Raw genomic sequence first — 23604 nt, forward strand, 5'->3', positions numbered from 1 at the left:
GTCAGAGAGTGAGTGAGAGAGAAGGGAGAAAATGAGAGATGGAAAACGTTGCTTTCAGGCAGAGACCTCTTATCTCCGTATTCTTTGTAAATAAATTCCCTACATTGTAGCAAAAACATAATTGATCTACAAGCTCAAAGCGTGTTGCAATGCAACGTGTTTTGACCTTGGAGATCAGCTATTTTTGGTACTTTTTCCAGTTTAACAGCTTTCGCACACCTATAAATCAGGCGTAATCCTGAAATGTAAACGTTGCTGACGTACAGTGTGAGGTTTCTACGCGACAGAGCAACGGAAAGCAGAGACAGAAGACATAGAGGAGGAGAAGAGGCGGGTAAGAGGTTGAGAGGAGGGAGAAAAAAAAAGATGGTGGGGTGAAGAGAGAGAGAGAGAGAGAGAGAGAGAGAGAGAGAGGCATCCAGTGTTCTGTCTACGAAGGCGCTGTATGAACGCTGTCGTTTTTGTCGTCCATCATTTGGAGAGCTCACTCTTCCCCTCGTTACGGAGCGCTACAGCAGACGAGTTGGCCCCGGAACAGAGGCAATTCACTACAGCTGCAAGGACCATAGGCCACATGCACGCTAAAACAATAGTGTGTGAGTGCATGTGTGTGTGTGTGTGTGTGTGTGTGTGTGTGTGCGTGCGTGCATGCATGCGTGTGCGCAGGATCCCTAAACAATAGTACCGGTTACATGATACGCAAACACAAACACACACACACACAAGGGCACAAATACAAGCCTTCAAACAAACGCACACATGCAGTATACACGCATGCACAGAATTCAATTGAGCATAAAAAAGGAAATACATTAGATGAATGGCCTATAGCTGTCGTCAACCCTGCAGCATATTGTGTCGTTGGATAAGGGTGCCGTTTCAAGTAACCACATAAATTGTTGTCTGGCAATTTAATTCCCTATACGTTTAATTTTGTGTCTTTCCATGATTAACACCCTACTTGATCATACTACAGCGTCACAAAAAAGCATCAAATGCAGATCCACAAGCTCCAAACGCGAAGCAATGTGTTCCGAGCTTGTGGATCTGTTACTTTTGCCATTTTCAAATCTGTAACCTGAAAAGTAACAGTTTGGGAATGATGCGCTTTAAGAGTTTTAGTCCTCCAGGGCTCCATACTTGGTCTGCTATAGTATCTCCCTCTATACAACAAATCTCAAGCTCAGAAAGTAACTTGCTGCGAGCTTGTAGATCAGCTATTTTCAGCGACGGTTTGACCTATCTATTCAATTGGACGGGTATAAACATAAATGATCAGAGACTAGCAAGGTTGGTAAGCTGTTTGTTTTTATCGATCTCTCTCTCTCTCTCCCCCCCTTGCCCCAACTCCTTCTTCCTCCCATTCTCTTAGGGAAATAAAAAAAAACGATAGAGCTTGAACAAAATCGAATTCCACCCACTGTTTTACAGTACACCTGTAAACCTGTGATGTGACAAAAAGAAGTGGAACAAATGTCTTGCAGCAGGCGAGTATAAACCCTGACAATGGAACCATGCACTCACTGTATAATCCACAGAGAGGCGCTGGCATCCAAGCGCATTTCCAACGACTCGGTCAAAGTGATCGATTTCATTTCAATCGTGTCCGCCCTTATCCCATTTTGGGCGGGAACCCATTTTGGTGTTAGCATCATGCCGTGCTTTAGCTATTGAAAAATAGCAGATCTACAAGCTCATAGCGCGCCACCGAGTGGCGCGCTACGAGCTTGTAGGTCTGCTATTTTTGAAAAAAACGAAGAGCGACTGACATTTTTAGAATCTGATCTCAGGTCAGAATGGGTTAATCAGACCAGTGTGTGTCCAGTGGAAACCTCGTATGAATCTGATCTCAGGTCAGAATGGGTTATGCGAGGTTGTTTCACACACTGTGCGATGAAGCAGGCAATGAACACCGACAGTTACTGTTACCCACGGACATGTGCGCTTGGCTACCAAGGGGATCAGGCACTTCAGAGACTATTTGAATTACGAGAGCAGGTCCGTGATGTTCCATCTGAAAACACACAGTCAGTCACACACACACACACACACACACACACACACACACACACACACACACACACACACACACACACACACACTTTTGCTGTCAAGCTGCAGAACCTGAAGTGGCTGGCCCACTTGGCTTACCTTGCCGATGCGTTTAGCCAGCTGAGTGAGTTTGAATGCGAGCATTTGCAAGGTGACAATAAAACTTGCCGCACGGAGAGGGGGACACCCGGGTGGCATTGTGTTGAAGTTCCACTGTGGAGACCGAGGTTCCTATATACAGTACACCCTGTTATTTATCTGTAGGAAAGGTTTTTCTTCTCCCCAATTTTAGTCTCTAACCCTGTCACTACTCAGTACCAACCCCTACTTGGGAGGGTGTAGACAACACGTCCAACCGTTGCTATTCATCAGACAACCTGTCAGAGTCACTACTAGTGAAATGACGTGCCACTGCCGCCCCCAAAGCAAATTGTGTTTGTCGGAGAACCCGGCCGGAACTCCCTCCCCCCCCCCCCAGTTCCAATTGTGTCTGCTCATTTATTTGTCTCATCACTTCCAATTGGACTTGCTCAATCTAAACCCTGACTGAGTTCTCTGTCCTGATTGGATACATTGTATATACCAACCTGAGAATGTTCTGTTTAATAGAATGCTGACATGAGTCTCATGTTACTGAACAAGCAATGAATACAGATCTACCCAACACTTATTTTTTATCAAAGACAATCACTTACCCAACCTTTAAACGTCTATATCTGTATAAAAAGCATTGACAAGGCAGGGCCATTTTAGTTTCCGCCAAGGTGCGGGCGCTTCACCCTGTAACGGCCATGGTGGCATGACATTTGTCATTGCATGGAAGCATGCCGTTGTGTTTCTGAAGCCATGGCAGCCTTGCTTATTGACCTTGCAGGTAGAAAAAGACCAGGGAAGATATAATGAAACACACCGTTCATCTGACTGAGCTGCTCAAAAGAATGTAGCCTCAGGGGACGATGAGCAGCGACAATATGAACCCCTTCCATTTACTTGACTTCACCTTGGCTCCCCTGTACCCCCTCCTGTACCACTGGGTACTCATGTGTGTTCATGTGTGTTGTTGTCCTGAGTGCAGAATATGCAATATACGTTTCCACCCAACAGGCAATAAGCCATTTTGGGGCGGGAACCCCTTTTGGTGTTAGCATTATGTTATGCTTTTGCTATTGAAAAATAGCAGATCTACAAGCTCATAGCGCGCCACTCGGTGGCGCGCTATGAGCTTGTAGATCTGATCATTTAGAAAAATTGAAGAACCACTGACATATAAACATAGCTTTTTCAGAAAACTGTCAGGATGTAGATTTTGTAGAATCTGATCTCAGGTCAAAATACTTTTCAGAAATGAACGCGGCAACATAATGGGTCTGACCTAAGCTACATTTTCTTGTAAGAGCTACTTCATGTTTTGCTAAAATACAACATTATTATACAACATTATTCATTGTGTTTAATCGCGCTGTGCATTGTGCCATTGTTGCCAATGCCATTCATTCTGTGTTTAACTGAGCCAAATGCCATGCTGTGCTGCATCTCAATTCTACCGCAATCCCTTCAGCAATCCATTCTCGCCGGGGAAGGGGAAAGGGGGGGGGGGGGGGGGGTTGTTTCCCAGCTCCCCCGAGGATGATGCAAGAGCAAAATGGCTGCCGTGTGATGGCGGTCAATAAGACGTGGGCGTTTTAAAGCCGTTCTCTCTCTCACACCATATACAATATATCTCCGTCTCCGTCCGGGTGGAAAGCTAAGAGGTTTCCGCCCGACTAAATATTGGAAGACTAAGGTTACAGCACTTGTGTTTTTCATGGCCACAGCTCGCTGCTATAGGGTCTGCGCCGTTGATGATACGTTCAATACAGTGTTCTGCTAAGTGCATTTCACACTTCCATCCTCACTCACTAGAAGCAGGCCTGTATGGACGCAGTGTCGACTAAATCGACTAAATTGTGTCGACTAAAACCAGACTAAAACATTTCAGATGACTAAAAATGTGAGGGTTATAAATGGAATAAAATTCCATTCATAACCAAATCAAACTTTTGTGACAAAATGAACACTGGTTTCCACACCAATAGAATACCCATCACAGCCAACGGTAACATATAACACAGAGCTCAACATTTAGTGAAGAGACGAAACACGAACAAGCAGGCCTGTCTCAGTCTCATCGTGATTAAGTTAAAATCTATGAGCAGTCATCAGTGTAATGGATGCACTGTATAATCACTGCATCATTATTACATCTAATAAAACTGTTCCACGACGTACTGTAACTGTACACATCCTTTATCTGTCAAGAGCAGCTTTCAACGTCACAGCATCTCAAACAAGCACAAATTGCCACTGTGCACCATTGCATTACATATTATGTAATGCATGTTTTTTTCTTAGCTTTCATTTCATTATGTTGGCCACGTTAGCCTGCAGAGAGATGTGAGAAAAGGTGCGTGGCATGTACGTGTGTGCGTGCGGTTATCAGAATAAATGATATTCCTGGCAGTGTTATCTCGGTGAGATGGTGAAAATGAAAAACAAAGAGAGAGGGACACAATAATATAAGAAAGGTTATAGTTCTGGGACACTGAAGATACCGCTACCGTATATACTTTGCGGTAAATTGGGGAAATTGTGGAAACTCAATATCTCTCAATCCGACGCAGTTTCAAATGATACAGCTCCGGTCCAGTACTTGCTTAACCCTCTTCATTTCCCTGTGGAAGCTGAAACTATCTGCTGCATCTCTCTGGTCCTATCCAGAGCAGCATGCTGTGGGTCGCCCCGATTTTCATTTGCCAGTCCGTGCGGGATTCAATTTCTCCGTCGTCACGACTGATTTAAGTCATTTGGGGATTTCACAGAAGTCAGCATGAATTTGTGCAGCGAAGAATAGCCTCTTAAATCTTAACAGTCTGGGATGTTTCATAATAAAAACAAAGCTTAAAAAGCCTCATTCTGTGATTTCTTCACCTGGTTGGCAGCATGTAGAACAGCGGGAACAATATTAGGTGACATTCACAGCAGAGAGCTTTGCTGCGATTAAAACGAATTAAATATGCAAGAATTCCAATTTCTCCGCCCATACGCATCGAGTCTACCGAAGTATTAGGTGGGAATGTGATCTTAATGTGCAAAGAATTTCAGTCTTGAGACTTTTTTTTTTTTTTTAATCAATGAGTCTATCTCTAGTCTACTCTAGGAATGTCGTTTTGGTCCTTTCTGAGGACATGACTGAGTCATTGGAGACGTTAATGTTTAACCACTTGAAAAACGATATCATCCATATGATACAGTATATGGAGCATTTAAAACAGCCAATTTGCAATGTTTGGCAAAGAAAGGCTTCATTGGAGATCCGTTCTGGCCAAAAGATGCAACATATGTTCCGAAGACATCCACGGTGCAATGCCCTGACCATTGTAAAGTCATCCACTCGCCATTATTCATAGCCACGCAGCAGAACTGATCAAACATTGCTGTTCTAAAGTCACGTCTTGGTTTGTATAGGCTGTACTGCTGAGCCTGATCTCACCCAAACACGGCGAAATAGCACGGAATTGGCAATTCCGTACATACACGCCTAGAAAACCCCAAATCAGTATACATCACAGACTACTGTTTTGACAGCAACGGAGGCGTGGATTTAACTAGTAGTATATATACGGAAATGCCAATCCGTGCTATTTCACCGTGTTTGGGTGAGATTGGGTTTGACATTATTTACGATTCTGTGCTATTGGGTTACAACTCGGATACGGATTTCAGTATCCAGTATTCAGTACACATTGGACATGATGTACAACAGTACACCCCCTAGACACGACACTATTATCGCAGTCTTTGGTATGACCCGGCCGGGGGTTCGAACCCCGACCTCCCAGTCTCAGGGCGGACACTAACCACAAGGCCACTGAGCTGCACATAATAATGAGCAGAGCAACGACATATTGTCATAACAATCATATCACAACTTCTCCCCCCTCAAAAAACCCCTGGGCTTTTTTGGTTCACCGATTTCCTCCTGCATGCAAATTCATATTGACAGATATTAACTAATTCATTATTCATTCATTAGAGATTAACACAAAAGGTTATTACGCTGTGTAGCAGTTGAGGAGTTGAAGCATACTTTTCTACAGCATTCAGCCACATGGAAGTGCATGTTTTTTTACTTGGGTATAGATATATATATAGGAGATATATAGGATAATAAAATCCTGAAATAATGTTCAGTAAAGAATTACTGCATGCCAACAATAGCAATGGCTGATATACAGACTGGAAAATAATTGAGTGTGTATTATGATCAGGCTATTGCACCCCAGCTAGACTAATGGAAGATGCCAAATGCTTTCAAACATGGATAAAAATCCTCTGCCAGTGCCAGTACCCAAATACAACTTGTGACATGCGCAAGCACACACACACACAACACATATATGCCTGTGCACGACATGTGCGCGCGCGCGCGCGACACACACACACACACATGCGCGCGCGATACACACACACACACACACACACACACACACACACACACACACACACACACACACACACACACACACACACACACACACACACACACACACACACACACACACACACACACACACACACACACACACACACACACAAACAAGACCTTGGCTGTCCTGGAACACCAGCTGACAGGTGCTGCCTGCGTGAGTGGCTACCATCCACCATTCCCACAGCCTCGCTGCAGTGGGGGTGTGTGTGCGTTCCAGTACCGCTATCCAAGGTCTCTGTTTGGGGCCTCACCACCTTCTCTCACCTCTCCACCTGCTTGCCTCCCCCCCTCCCCCTCTCCCTTCCCCCCTCTCCCCCTGACTCATTCGGATCAATCCCTCTACCCCTGTCTCTCTCTCTCTCTTGCAGGCACTTTTCTCCACTGACACTGTTTATTTCTCTCTTCTCTCATCCCTCTCTCTCTATATATCCATCTCTCTCTCTCTCTGCACCTGTGACTGGATCACAGACACACTCAGTCTTTCTCTGCCTTCCTGCTCATTACACCCCACAGGCCCTGGGCACCCACTCCATCACAAACAGAGAGAGAGGGGGGGGGGGAATGAGCCACAACTGTGATGAGCCACAACTGTGCACCTGGCATGGATTTAAAACCTCCAAAAACTGCAGATTCCTGACCAAAAACAATGGAATCAGAGAACCTTAGAACAAGTCAGCCTAGTGATGAACCGAATATTCGGCCAAACAGAAAATATTCGGCTAAAAATGCATTTTCGGCCTATTCGGTTTCGGCCAAAATAGGCAGAAAATATATCACCGAATAGTGTACGCAATGAATGCATTCAAAAGAGCTGAATAAATGTTTTATGAACCCATAATAGTGATTATTATTTAAGTAAAGTTACCATTTATTTATTTATTTTGCCATAAATCAGGTAGCTTTAAGGTACGGCCATGACAGCAATGGTAGGAAAAAAAGATACCTATATTCGCTATTCAGTTTCGGCCAATAATTTCCCTTTCGGTGCATCCCTCTGTTCATTTTCTTTGTATTGCGCTTTGAATCATGTCAAATCAAATTAAACAAGATGGAGGGGCTACAAAAAACGTCACAACAATCTAACTATCTATTAAGTTCCCACGATGCAAAGGGTTTAAGTTCTACCTCATTATAAAGCTGAAGGAAGCTTTGATGCACAAAATGTGAATATTTATATGTTTACATAATCGGCTGATGTGTTGATTAGGCTAAATCAGCATTCAGGAATTCATGTGTATGAGTATAAAAACATGGCAGGGAGTTCTTCTTTCTTTCCTTTTCTTTATTTTCATCTCACTAATTAAAACATCAAAGTGTATGAGAGAAACCGAAATTGGAGTAACATATTCAGCAAGACATTTGTGATTTCTTCCACATTGTGACTTTTTTTTCTCACTTTTCACTAACCCATTAAAACCGGAAAAGCATTTGTCATTTCAGACTTCTGCTTGGCGATTTAAAAATAGCACATATACAACCTCGCAGCGCGTCACTGCAAGCTTGTACATCTGCGATTTTTGAACATTTTTGAAAAGAATCTTGAAAGTGTGCAAACTATCAGATTCAGAAGGCATTCATAGAATCCGCCTCAGGTCCATTCTGGACGGGAAACCCTTTTGGTGTTTTAAGCATTATGTTACGCTTTTAGCAGATCTATAAGCTTATAGCGCGGCACCGAGTGCCGCGATATGAGCTCGTAGATCTGCTATTTTTTTGAAAATCGTGAAAATGCAAATCTTTGAATATAATATTCTTTCAGAGCGAACGTTTCCAACTCAAATCTTTGGGTCCCTGGAACAATATATTTTCAGATGGGGGTCGGCGGGCCAATTACATATATTTTTGGTGGTCCTTGACATGAAAAGGGTTGAGCACCACTGACCACTTTAGAAGTCATTCTAGGAATCAGTCTCAGGTCTTAACGTGTTAATTAGTGAGGAGATCCGTGCAGCCTCCCGCAAAGACCAACGCTGTGAGGGAAGTGATGGATGACGCTTGGCGTCAGAGCAGCTTTGATAAAGAGTAAAGGCCACAAGTCTGTCATCCACAATGAAAGATGTCTTTTTTGGGGAAAGGATGGCGCGCCCATGTCTGAGCGGTCCTCTTCGGTTACGTAAAACTCCAGCTGGATGATGCTGAGGAGGACCGGGCCAATTATTAATCTGTCGAGGCTTCCAAGGAGCACTTCACACATTTTTAAACTTATCTTCATGTAAATTGGTCCTCTCTCTAATGCTCAATTTAAAAAAATGGCACCATTTCCGTTCTAGTTCTGCTCTGCGTCTCAGAGGTGGGCTGTGGATATAGCTCAGAAACCTATCAGTCTACTGATGATATCGCGCGGTCTTCTATCTCATTAAATGGCTCTGTGTCGGAGGCTAGCCGTCTATGACAGGCAGGGAAAGATTTAGGACAAATTAAAGGGAGAGTGTACCCGATCTGCATGCCGATATGCGGCACTCTCTCGTTCGTCGGTGGGTTGGGGGGGGGGGGGTTGAGAGAGAGAGACAAGCGAAAACAGCTGATCCCACAGCTCTACTGAACATCACTGATCAAGTGCTCGGTCTCCCTTCATGAGAATGTTAATCATGGCCCGGACCGCTGCCCTTGCGGGCCTATAGGATCATAAGTAGCCTGTTCGAGTCCCGTTCACAGCGGTCTCTGCCCATCTCCCCCCCACCCCCCCGTTTCCCATGTCCATCTCTACTACAATATGTAAATAAAGGCAGAAAAAGCCCCAAAATATATAAAAAAAAAGAGAGAGAGAACGTTAATCACGTGCCATCTTTATGAACAGAAGATTGAACAATGCAATGACAGTGATCAAGACAAGAGAGCGATGTCTTGATATATTCCAATAGCACACATTACAGAGCATGCAGGAACTGTGGCTGATTTAGTGATCCTTTTAGTGATGCATTTGCTCGTCCCAGCAGAATGCAGAACAGACCGCTGGCAGTCTCTAAACTGAAGCATGTGGTTTTGGTTAGAGCCCGATTGCCGCGATTGGAAAAGACGGGAATGGAAATTGGTCGGATTTCCATTTGTTTTGTTCTTTGTGACAGTAGACAGTCTCTCCCCAGTCACAGCTTGATCTCCGTAATTCTATGCAATTTTGCCTTTCCCCTCTTTTCAGCGCTTGTCTTTCTGCCACACGCAATTGCCTTTATTTCAACCCCTGCGTGTCTCTCTTCTCGTTACATCAATGCAACATGAACAACAGTGACTATAGCGATTGAACAAAATGATAGCATTACAGGGAACGAGCCGACAGACAGGGCTTCCTGGAGCTGTGGCGGCAGCGCGTGCGATGGAGCAACAAAGCATACAATGCGTGTGATCATTGGTGAAGGGAGTGAACCAAATGGGTGGCGTGAAGAAGCACGCAATGCATGTTGTGGAGCTCACTGCAGGTATATCGAGTATACATCACAGACGGGAGTGTATTTGGCACAATGGGGACTGCAGAGATGGTGTCAAAAAAAAGTATGTAGGGTTTCAGTGGTTAACCCATTTAGGCCTGAGATCAGATTCTAAAAATGTCTTCTAAATCCTGACAGTTTTCTGAAAAAGCTATGTTTCTATGTCAGTCTTTCTGTAGGTTGTAGATCTGCTATTTTTCAATAGCTAAAGCGTGACATAACGCCCAAAATGGGTTAGTTTGCAGGCATATATATAACTCCCTGTTTCCCCCCCCCCCCCCCCACAGCTTTGAAGATCCGTGGAATAAGGCATAACAGAACTTTGATGCTAATGAAATATCCCCCAGCCACGAATCTCTCAATAATTCTGATACAGTGAAATATCAAGTATGAACACGGTCAGTGGGGAAATATCTACTGCAGCTTTCATTTTCCTGTGAACTCTGACTTTGAAGCATGCATTAAAGCGGTGATATCCATTGGTGTTATGTGGAGGGGAGGAGTTGTCTAGCATGCAAGGTTATAGTTTAGAATTTTTCATTAGTTTGCATTTTTATTTAATTTTTAGTGCTTTACTTTTTACTTTAGTCATTAAAGTGGGTTTGCTTAGTGGGAAAAGAAATGTTTTAGTCCAATTTGTATTAGCTTTAGTGTTAGTAACAGTAACAGTTTTAGGTTACTGGAATATGGGGAAATCAAGTACGAGATTCAAAAAAGTCAGAACAATAAGTGAAAATAGCAAGTAACGTGATTAAAATCAACTGCATAATACAAAAAGAAATGTCAAATAATGGCGAATATATCGGCCAAATCTACAGAATATATCGTTGGGCTCTCTATCTGCAAGCTCACAGTCCGCCAACATATCACAATGCTATATAATGACATTTCCAGGAAGGAGGAGAGACCCGCACACCGCCACTTGCTGGTTCAAGAAGTTTATTTCAAGAGTCGTAGCCACGTTTCGGCCTTTCGGCCTTCTTCAGGCATCTGTCAGGTCTCTCCTCCTTCCTGAAAACGTTTGCCGTTCTGCCAGGACCTAAACGCACCTGCTATGAAATTGAACCGGGTGTGCGGAAGTCATCCCTGGAATAATGACATTTCCAAAATAGGGACACCAGGGTTAACCCATTCTGACCGGGCACCCATTTTGGTGTTAGCATCATGTTATGCTTTATCTATTGAAAAATAGCAGATCTACAAGCTCATAGCGCGCCACCGAGTGGCGCGCTACGAGCTTGTAGGTCTGCTATTTTTTTTAAAAATCGAAGAACTACTGACATTTTTAGAATCTGATCTCAGGTCAGAATGGGTTCATCAGACCAGTGTGTGTCCAGTGGAAACCTCGTATGAATCTGATCTCAGGTCAGAATGGGTTAAAGTGGTTTACCAGATGAAAGTGGGGTCACTTCAACTGATGGGAGGTAATCCACGTGTTCCATTATCTGTAGTGTGTGTTTGAACGTGCATCAGAGAGGCCCAGACACATGGGGAGGGAAACAAGATATGGAGCGAGGGAGGGGGAGCGAGGGAGGGGGAGAGAGAGAGCGAGAGAGAGAGCGAGAGAGCGAGAGAGCGAGAGAGAGAGAGAGAAGGAAGAGTCCTGTGTCATGTAATTATGGATCTAGCAAAGCCTGGACTTAGAGAGAGACTCTATCAACCTCTGATATTTGAGAGGGTGAATGATACTGAGACAAGCGTGTGTGGGTGCGTGCGTGTGTGTGTGTGTGCGCGCAGTGCGTGAGCATGTGTCGGTCTAAAACTCACAACAGAACTGTTATAAGTATTTATCATCAACCTGGCTACACTCTGCAGAATATGCATGACCAGCAAGTGCCCACAGCCAATAATGTAGTCACCTACATTACAATCCTACAGTGCCAATAGTTTTAGCCTTGAGTGTGTATGGGTGAAATCTTAAATCCATTTAATCTTTCAGGCTCCCCAGAAAAGAAGAAACAGTCCCAGCAGCAGTAGCTCTCCCACTAATTGAAATTAGACTGTTAAAGCATTTAGAAAATGTCTCCCCCCTGGTTTCAAAGATCTCACCCCTCCTATTTATAACAATAATAGATAATAATAGCAAGTCTAGCAAGTCCTAGCAGTAAATCTAGAAACTATAAGGGCTGTATTTTACGTGTCTTGGGTATCAAATCTTATTACTTAACTTAAGACCTGGAGGCGTGATCAATGCCATTTGGCTATTCTGAGTGGCCAAAGAGCATTACGCGAAATACAGCCCCATGACTCATATTATACGCCATTTGTCTTAGTGTTTAACTAATGTGACATAAGATGTTCTGTCTTCTATTGTCCAATAACCCAGCAGTGGAGCTCTGCTTTCAACAGAAAAACCTCACAGCGACAAATGATGACTTGGCTTTGTTCCACACAACAAAAAAAAAAATACTTCACAGTTCTCTGAGCAAACAAAAAAACAACAAGCTGCAAGTGGCGTTGCCGTGAAAATGCAAGCTGTGATCTCTCCACCCACAAATAACCAGCTGCCGTGGAGCCGAAAATATGAAAAACTAAAGTGAGAGAAATGGAAGGAAAAAGGGGGAGCGAGTCATTCATGTTGTCGTTTATGCTGAGGAATCACTCATTAGAGTGAGAGAATGAATCATGGCGGAACGACAGAACAAAGGCAGCACACACACTGCACAGCATCAATCTCCAGTGTTTTGTTCCATTGCTTTAAAGTCAAAACTGCTCCACCGAATTGAAAATCTGCTCGAAGATTCTTTGGCCAAAACACTAGAAGAAGCTCGGGGTACCGTATTAAGGATGCCAACAGCATTGTTGTCTCTGATCCGGTTCAGGTTTATTTTATATATTTGTTTATTTTATCCCAGCCACCTGTCACAACAGTCGGTGACTATGAATTGCTACGAATTAAATTAAGGAGATACTGTCTAGGCTTCCGTGCGTAATTTAATCATTCGAGGCACTCTTTTGTGCTCCCCCACTCAAACCTCAAATTAAATGTGGAGCATGATTCCAGCCCATTCAAGGGCCTCGTTGTGTATAATTCATGTGATTGTGAAGTTATGCACTGTTATTTTTGTCTATCTGTGCTGCAAATGTTTTACTGTTGATGCAAATCAATAAACAATAAGATGTCATCATGATCATCATCATCATCATCTTTAAAACTGGTGTCCATATTGTGGTCATTATAGATACAATATTCTGGAATTCAGATAGTTTTGTGTGCTGTGGTTCTCACATGGTTAGGGGACGCCCAGGGGTCCTTGAGGGGGGGTCCAGGGGGTCCCCAGCTAAATGATTGATAGATGGTTAGTCTGTAACTCAGTGTACAGTGTACAAATGGAACCAAAATGGACCCACATAGGGTCCTTCATACTAAAAAAGGTTTAAGAAGTGCCACTATAGCTTATAACATGACATGCTCCCAAAACACAGGGACTCCCACGTTGAAGAAGGTACAGGTTGAACAAAACAAACTCACCCAGTCCGGGGGGGATCTCGGGGCACGGCGGCAGAGGCTTGGGCGAAGGCGTGTGGTCGGCGGCGGGGGCCTGCAGCGTGGCGTTGGGCCGCGACAGGTTGTAGTAGTAGTAGTGGTGGCCGCCGCTCCCCGCCGTGCCGTTGGCGCCGCGGGAGCCGTTGCGGCCGCCGCCGCCGCCGTTGGCGTTGAAGCGGCTGAAGAAGTCGAAGCGCTGCGTGTAGACGTCCAGGTACAGGATCATCATGATGAGGAAGTGGAGCAGGCAGAGCACCAGGACGCCCTTACAGATCCGCTCCAGCGTGCGGCCCAGCATCAGCCGGGTCATGGCGGCTGCCGCCGCCGGCCGCGGGGGGGGGCGCCCCCCCGGCAGGGCGCCCGACGACGGACGACGGAGGAGGAGGACGACGCCGGCCACACAGCTGGCGCCGCACAGCTGGCGCCACGCGGCTACGCGCATGCACTCATCCAGACAGGACCCGGGGGCCTGACCTGACCTGACCACGACGCTACGCTACGCTGCGCTGCGGCGCTACGATCACCCCCTGCTGCGGCTAGATCCTCCGCGGGTACATGTGGGCTCCTTGGCAATACGGAGGAGGTGTGACTTCTGCAGGGGGCGGGGCATGCATGGAGGAGGTCACCGATCACAGAGAGTCATCGAGGGCCAGCGGTTCTGGTGCTCGGTGCCTCTGGTCCGGTTCCGACGATGGCCACATGATCAAAACCCCACTGTGGACACGCTGGAGGTCACTCTATCCATCCGACTGACCCGGGGGCTGATGAGAAGGCCTTATGGGGTCCCCTGATCCGACTGACCCGGGGGCTGATGAGAAGGCCTTATGGGGTCCTCTGATCCAGACCGACTGACCCGGGGGCTGATGAGAAGGCCTTATGGGGTCCTCTGATCCAGACTGACCCGGGGGGCTGATGAGAAGGCCTTATGGGGTCCCCTGATCCAGACCGACTGACCCGGGGGGCTGATGAGAAGGCCTTATGGGGTCCTCTGATCCAGACCGACAGCTGCTCATCTACAGGTATTGAAGTCAGTTGGTGTCCCGCAAACTAAAGTCAGTCCAAATGTTGGCGCTTAGGAAGGAGTAGCTGACTTGAGATCTGCGGTGGTCCACTGCTGCCCAGCAGTCATCAGTGCTGGGACCTCCTGATGAGTCATTTGGAACGCCTCTCCTTTTAATCTCCCTCCGTGTGCAGTTGGTTGGCAACCCGACAACTAGAAATGAAATGGAAAGGGAAAAGATAATTAGTTGAATCAAGATAACATTAAATCCATCTTACGCTGACTGCTCATATGTTCAACTATGAGGATGGATAGCTTCGTATAAAAGAGACACACCGTTAGGTGCAATAACATTCATTACTTTTTTTTGTCAAATCAAGCATGCATATGATGGAAAACAACCAAATATTTCCAAAAATGTACACAAGAAATGCACACGTTAATTATGGCCAAACATTTTCTGAAATTTTCAAAACGTGACGTGTTGCGAGGTTGTAGATCGGCTACTTTTACTATTCGTCATACAGACTACATAAGGCTTATATAAAAACTAATTCTGTCTTCAAGGACTTTTTACACGTACACAACAGCAACGGCAATGGAGAGAATCGAATCGACACAAACAAATAAGCAGCATCGGGTAGGGCTGTTGAGCAAAATTGACATGCCAAGTCAATTTTCCAGCCGAGTGGCTCAAAAAAAGCAGTTATAATAGAATGAGACAACAATTGGGACACCTCTTATCTCCATATTTTAACTGTTGGGCGTTTTCTCGTAAAATAACACCATACTACAGCATCACACACACTACACACTACTTTTGATACTTTTGAATTTAAATCCTGAAAAGTAACATAAGGTTTGGACATGAAGTTTCATTATGTTACCATTATCTGATGACGCCGATACCGATTTTGCAAGGTCACTCACACCACACGCTTCCCTCCAGTAGAAGCATACTAAAGAAGCATGGCAGCACAATTTACAAAAAAATCAGATCATGATAATTGCAACTAACATTAATTAAGTAAATATGATGAGAAGTTTATTAATGAGGAGTCTGCGACGAGCACATGCACGCACGCACACCTTGAAGACAGGACAGGACAGTGCAAATAGGAATCATCTCACAGGTCTTTCTCCTCTGGGAGGGAGGAGGACAAGGACAGGTCACAAACACGGACACACTGCAAGGTCAATAAGTTGTCAGAGGGGAGAGAGAGAAGTCTGGTAACAGAATATGTAGAGCTGTTTTCATGTCTGTGACCTCTAAGTTGATAGTTGTATTTGACTGAGGAGAGGACCCCCATCTGACAAGATGTTGTGCCAAGGACCCCCAGAAGAGAAGTAGTATGTAAAAAAAAGTAATACAAAAGTAAATAATAATAATAAAATAATAATAATCTAAAAAACAATATCGATATTTTCTGAACTTTTAGCAGATGCACAAGCTTGCAGTGAGCTTGTCGAGCTGGCGCTGCTATATTTTTTTGATTAGCGAACGTATAAAATATGGATGAGGTACTGAGTACTGGCATATCTTTACGATAGAATATTCATTCATGCAAGACTATCACCATATTCACAGTTCACACCGACTCCATTCTGCTCTCGCGTAGACTACTGCTTTCTAATCTTTATCATTCATGTTTAAGTCATGCTCTAAATAGCCACATGCTTCTATATAATTTCTTTCACAGCCGCTGTTGCAAATGACACAAGTCGAAAAAGGTAACGCAAATTGGCATTGTGCATTCAGCTGGTCTCCGAGCGGTTTGCAGAGGCATGACGCAGCACAAAAGAACACCCATTCAGCGATTTGCCTGATGACCGGTGTATGACCAGCGAGCCGACTGCCTTCTGCTGCGTGGCTCTTTTTCTCCAGTGGACAGCACAGCATATGCACTGCCAAGGCTGAGCCCCAAGGGGTGTTACCGTCTCATTGTCTGTCTGTGTGTGTGTGTGTGTGTGTGTGTGTGTGTGTGTGTGTGTGTGTGTGTGTGTGCGTGCGTGCGTGCATGCGTGCATGTGTGCCCGTGCGTGCGTGCGTGAGACACTGGTGTACTTAAAGTACAGTAATTAGAAGGGTCCCATTTCACAAGTTTTCAAATATAAAAAAATATTTTGAAACAAGCTCACAATGTGTCGCATTGCGATCTTGTAGATCGGCTATTGTCAAATGTTCAAAATGTTTGTTTTGTCATAATGATCAAAATCTACAAAGTCAAATAATTGTCATGGGGTAAAAGTTTAATATTTAACTCTCAGGTATACTGAAAATTGGACAGTAAAGTAAAAAAATACCTCAAGTACAGTATACTGAAGTAAATGTACTTAGTTACGGTACTAAAAACCGATGCGATGTGCGTGAGCGTGCGCGCACACACCTGAAATGTGAGTTCAGGAGAGGTGGTGTTTGTGCTGACCGAGGGAGTCGGTCACACCACATCACACTCACCCTCAACCCTGGATCTAGGTCAGGTTCATATTCCCCACGGTGCCACGTTCTGCAGTGGCACTAAACAGACTGGCATGAAATGTACCATCATGGTGGAGCTCCAAAGTCTGTCAGGCAGCATCGTTTTAGCCCCAGCCTTATTGCTACTGCTCAATTGTGGCCACTTGACTCCCAGGTTAATCCCCATGGGGGGAAATACAGTTTCTGGTGCTTTGGGGGGTAGCTAGTCATGGCTTAAGAGTACCAACTTAAGTGGTTGACCTTACGATTCCGAGACTACATTCCAATATCTAGAGTTCTAGACCCACTCAGATATCAGCAGGGCTCAGGTATAGAGAAGAATCAGAAGGTTCTTGCTCCAGGTTCGATCCCCGACTCCTCCTGGCTGAAGGCCAATTACATCAACAACACATGGTTATACATCAAATACATATAGAAATAGTCATCTAGGATCGAAAGTAAACTAAGATCCTAATGTCCGTCTAACAGTACACTATATGTACGATGAAACTATACACTGTGCTACTGTAGGTCTACAAAATATGCTATAAAAAGTCATTAATTTACGCCTGCAAGGTCGTCGATCCTTCCGAACATCGGAAAAGTATTCCGCTTCGAACAGGCTTCCTGAACTATACTGTAGTTGGGAGAGTTCTGAGAAAAAAAAGATTCTGAGAAGCCCCATCAAATTAGTTACAGTATATCACCTCCGTTTATGAAGAAAGGTTTGGATGTCGGAATGAGTCTGCACTGGGCTTTAGTATTTAAAGTGGCCTTGATTAAAACACCCAAAGCAAACACCCCCCCGGGTGCTGTTCAATAGTTGCACCACTCGTGCAAACGTAACGTTATGGGCATCCTTGAAATAAAAAAGAAAGTTTGAGAAGCACTGTTATTTTACCCCCACATACTGTGACACAAGACACTCACTCCTCAAATGGACCGGTTTAGTTTGAGCCACTCTGCCGTGGGTAAATATGCAGGCGCACAGACAACCTCACATGGTCATTAGAAAGACTGGAAAAGCCCTCGGGCACAAAGGGCAGTGGAAGTCCTACTGCACCACAGGCCACTGTAAACAGCAGAGCTATATCAATGCGGAGGCAATATGCACATTGCTGCTTTATGAGCTGGGCGGGCTGCTGAGCCCAATAGAAAACTACACACCGTAAATCCAGACCAAAGACACAGTATAAACCATGGCCGGTCAGCTGTAAACCCAGGCCAGTCATTCACTCATACAGTACTGGTTTCTGCTGCTTTATTCCTTATCCGCCATTTTTTTTATATGAATGCCCTACTTGATCACACCACAGCGTCACACAAAAGCAACAAAAGTAGCAGATCCACAAGCGTTTTGAGCTTGTAGATCTGAATTTGCATCAGTTTGGGACATCATGAGGTTTCCACCCGACAGAGAGGATATTTTTTTACGAGGAGAATGAGATAAAGAGACAGACAGAATACTAACAACCCTTTTGTTCCCTTTATTTGAGGATTTATATAATTCACCTAAAAGTCCTTTTATTACAGCAATAATGGTGTGCCAATTTAAAAATTCTATGAAAATGTTTGAAGTAGAGCCTTACCGTCTATCTTTAATACGTTTCTAACACTGAATGGGAAGGCGAATGAGCAGACTGCTGATTCTGCCTGGCTGCAGTTACATACACCACTAAAGGATGATGATGTGGGTCCTACAACATTATTATTATCATCAAGTATACTAGACCTGTACGTGCCCATCGGCTACCGTCCTACTTGAGAATGATGCAACTTGGGAACCTAATAATACTGGAAATTGCACAGGTGAGGGGATACCCACTGAGGGGATTCCCACTGGCAGAGCCTGAGCAGAGCCTTTTGTGGTGGTTCTGGAGAACCGTGGGTCCGCCCGACTCGATACCGGGCACTGCACTCCCTGTGGGGGTGTGGAACGTGTGTGAGAGAAATAAAGAAAGGTTAACTCAATCCAAGGCAACGGCAGACAGAAGATCTTTGTGTTTTTAAAGAAATAAGTAAAAATAACCGATACAATTACAGTGCAGAAGAGAAATAAAAATAAATGATCACATAGTGATATTGGTCAGGTGAAAGAAGCGAAAGAAGCTAGTCTGATTATTATTTTAGTAACGTGACGTGTATGTTTGTGTGTCACAACCTCGCTCGCATGTGTGTGGTTCAATGACTTTGCATTGGCTGCACTGTTTCAGCCGCGTTTGGTTTAAAGTAGTGATGCACGATTAATCGGTAGCATAAATAAATCGGAATTGGCCATAAAAATGCCATATCGGTATCGGAACAGTCTCAAAATAATACAGATTTAATCGGTTTTCACCAGCAACATTTTTTACATAATCTAAATTTAATTTGCTGCTATTTATTGATTGATGACTTTATTAATAGGCTTTGGGCCAAGCCCCTAGGGCTTAGGCTTGTTGCCATTGTGGTCCTTCTACATTTCATGAGTAGATGTATGTCAGGTTTCACCTGACGAAAAGTAACTCAGCCAAAGGCAGTGGCAAACAGAAAGGTATTTAGTTGTGTTTTAAAATAATTAAAAGAGTGGCAGCACACCCACAGTTTTCTAGGAGTATGTATTTTGGCCCTAAACCATTCATAGCTTTCCAGACCAACAGTAGTATTTTGAAATCAATTATTCGACACACAGGGAGCCAGTGTAATGAAAACAGAGAGAGAAAGTGAGAAAGTAATGACAAAAACAATGGAAAGGGTGAAAGAGGGGGAGACGAGAGGAGGAGAAACTAGAGTGGAAAGCATCCTCGTTCGTTGCTATTCCAAGACCGCACCTCCCACAGTTCAAGTCCAGGAAATTCTGTAACACTCGGGATGCTGAGCTACATTTTAAGCTATTGTTTTTGCAATAAAGTCATTACAATTGTTTATACTCATCTGTGCAAAAACTGCTGGATTAAATGAATAGAAATTCTAAGTATAGAAAAGTATAGAATTGTTTTATGTGCCCTGTTTTGGCACATTATACGGTACTTGTCATTTCTTGTAGATTTAAGTAATAGGCTTTTATAGTTAAGTTATTAGTCATATCTGCCCTGTACATTTTCTATTTACAAAGCCTAAAGGACCTAAAGGAAAAATGTCCTATATTCAATTCCAAAAACACAATCAAGTCATTCATCACCCTTATCTGTACAACAATTACATAATGGCATGACGGCGACAGGCCCGATAATAATGCCATGGGAGAAGACACACAGGTCATGCAGCCCAGCCCAGCCCAGACCAGGGCAGAGAAGAGAAGACAGGCCCTTAGTTATTACGATCATTAGATAAGCTGCTCCAGCTGGGGAGAAGTGTCAGGGGACAGAAGGGACAGAAAGGGAGACCTGGAGGTCAACAATGTTTGTCTGACCGCCTGATGCCAACCGTGTCACATTTACCATTACACTAGTTGGCCAAAGGAAGTAGTGCTGTGCTTTCTGTCTAACCGTATCCACTAGGGCTTTCACTTCTAGTGATTTCTTTTTTGTACGTTTAAAAACGTGTACATTGGTGACTATAATCTACTGTAGCATTCTAGCTGATGACCTACAAAAAAGTATCTTACAGTATGTCTAACCTCATGTACAATACATACTTGTACCAGCTGGATTAGGTATATCATCTCCTCATGTACAATACATACTTTTATCAGCTGGATTAGGTATATCGTCTCTTGTCGGGTAGAAACCTCATATGTCCAAAACTGTTACTTTTCAGGATTCAAATTATTATTATAGGAGTATCAAAATTGACAAGCAACTTTTGAGCTTGTGGATCTTATACTTTTGATGCTGTTGTGTGGCATCATGTACTATTGGTTTCTGGTCGACAGCAACGATAATTATGTAGACATCTTCCCCTCCCCCTTCTTTTGTCTCTTTCTGAAAACAACACAATGGCACAAAGATGAATTTGACCCACTTGATTTATTTCGAGCATCCCTACACATGTGAGGTGACAATGGAGTTTATCCTGATCCTCATCCTATATGAGATCACCATAATGTGCAGGATTGGAAAGGACAGATGTAACCCCTATACTGTACTACAATGTAAACACAAGTAGCAGGATGGGAAAGGATAGATGTAACCCCTATACTGTACTACAATGTAAACACAAGTAGCAGGATGGGAAAGGATAGATGTAACCACTACTGTACTACAATGTAAACACAAGTAGCAGGATGGGAAAGGATAGATGTAACCACTACTGTACTACAATGTAAACACAAGTAGCAGGATGGGAAAGGATAGATGTAACCACTACTGTACTACAATGTAAACACAAGTAGCACACACACAAGATATCTTCAGGTCATACGTAGGCCATGGATAACTATATTAGTGTGCTCGCTCTACTAGGAGACCGCCCACTCATGTTTTTTTCCGCTGTTATATATATATATATAATTATTATTATTAAAACATCTGCCCGGTTCATCACCTAGAAGCTTCATTCAAATTTAAATATTCATCTTCCGAGAGCCGCAGGGAACTTTTTGCCAAAAATAGCCATCTTTTCAAGGCACGCCATAAACTTGTAGATCACCTATTTTCAACGTTCCCCGCCGGAATATGGATGTTTTATACAAGAAATCAATGGAGAGACAAATAAATAACTTCCGAGTTCAAAACATTATTTCACACACATTGCCTTGTTAAGAATTAAGGCAGCTCCCTGATTAGAGCATCTCTTTGTAATTAAACTCTCTAAATCATCCTCATTACAACAACGTTGCTTCGTTAGACAGAGAGCCACTTTCTTTTGGTCTTTTCTTAGAAGCCATTGGGCCGTGTCACTGAAGGCCATTAGCATCCTCGTTTTGACACCATCACCTGTCACCCATTGCAAAGCTTTTGCACTCGACATCACTTCATTGCCACATTAACATGAAAGGAAACACTTTAATTAGCCATGTTATAATAGTGGAACACGAATATGAATATGTCTGGGTGAAAGCCAACTCACTGAGGATATCGTTGCTGTCGGGCAGAAACCTTTTATCTCCTTTTTTCATATTTTTTAAGATTCTGTAAATGAATGTGTCCTACTTCGTTGTAGTGTCATGAAAACGTATGGAAAATAAACTAAGATCGTTGTAGTTAAGTATCACAAGTAACACATCAATACTGAAATGCTGTTGGTTGTTACGTTAGGGCCATCAGGCTAAATTATACGTTTAAATCCTGTCTGAGCATTATTGTGTACGAAAGACCCTAAGGCTCATCTGGTTTGACCTGGTTTGATATGGTGTTTACAACCAGCTTTGCAGCAACCTTGGACTGTTTCGTTTCAGTCTGCCACCCTGTTCTTCAGTCACTACAACCACAAGGTCATGCAGCCTGGCTACCACCCTGTTATTCAGTCACTACGACCACAAGGCCATGCAGCCTGGCTATACCACCCTGTTCTTCAGTCACTACGACCACAAGGCCATGCAGCCTGGCTATACCACCCTGTTATTCAGTCACTACGACCACAAGGCCATGCAGCCTGGCTTCCACCCTGTTATTCAGTCACTACGACCACAAGGCCATGCAGCCTGGCTATACCACCCTGTTCTTCAGTCACTACGACCACAAGGCCATGCAGCCTGGCTATACCACCCTGTTATTCAGTCACTACGACCACAAGGCCATGCAGCCTGGCTATACCACCCTGTTATTCAGTCACTACGACCACAAGGCCATGCAGCCTGGCTATACCACCCTGTTCTTCAGTCACTACGACCACAAGGCCATGCAGCCTGGCTATACCACCCTGTTATTCAGTCACTACGACCACAAGGCCATGCAGCCTGGCTATACCACCCTGTTATTCAGTCACTACGACCACAAGGCCTGCATGCAGCCTGGCTATACCACCCTGTTATTCAGTCACTCCGACCACAAGGCCATGCAGCCTGGCTATACCACCCTGTTATTCAGTCACTACGACCACAAGGCCTGCATGCAGCCTGGCTATACCACCCTGTTATTCAGTCACTACGACCACAAGGCCTGCATGCAGCCTGGCTATACCACCCTGTTATTCAGTCACTCCGACCACAAGGCCATGCAGCCTGGCTATACCACCCTGTTATTCAGTCACTACGACCACAAGGCCATGCAGCCTGGCTATACCACCCTGTTATTCAGTCACTACGACCACAAGGCCATGCAGCCTGGCTATACCACCCTGTTATTCAGTCACTACGACCACAAGGCCATGCAGCCTGGCTATACCACCCTGTTATTCAGTCACTACGACCACAAGGCCATGCATTCTGGCTATACCACCCTGTTATTCAGTCACTACGACCACAAGGCCATGCAGCCTGGCTATACCACCCTGTTATTCAGTCACTACGACCACAAGGCCATGCAGCCTGGCTATACCACCCTGTTATTCAGTCACTACGACCACAAGGCCATGCAGCCTGGCTTCCACCCTGTTCTTCAGTCACTACGACCACAAGGCCATGCAGCCTGGCTTCCACCCTGTTCTTCAGTCACTACGACCACAAGGCCATGCAGCCTGGCTGCCACCCTGTTATTCATGTTGAGCTGAATGTGTCATGTACCATAACACCTCAGATTCGAACTTTCCAACTTTCCAAGCCAAGTTCAGGCAGTGTTTTACAGCTATAGGTATAGG

The 23604-nt window shown here is 44.3% G+C and overlaps 1 protein-coding gene across 1 annotated transcript in view; it reads right to left on the minus strand.

The window, feature by feature from the left end:
* LOC308324905 (beta-1,4-galactosyltransferase 2-like) overlaps positions 1–14304 on the minus strand; it is a 158061-nt gene extending 143757 nt beyond the window's left edge. The window contains exon 1 of the mRNA XM_080777250.1: positions 13475–14304. Coding sequence (XP_080633376.1) covers positions 13475–13931 — 457 coding nt within the window. The 5' untranslated portion in view covers positions 13932–14304. The remainder of the gene's footprint in view (positions 1–13474) is intronic.
* Between the last annotated feature and the right edge of the window lie 9300 nt (positions 14305–23604).

Source organism: Protomyctophum bolini (genome assembly GCF_963924005.1).
Source record: "Protomyctophum bolini genome assembly, chromosome: 12".
Lineage (NCBI taxonomy): Eukaryota > Metazoa > Chordata > Actinopteri > Myctophiformes > Myctophidae > Protomyctophum > Protomyctophum bolini.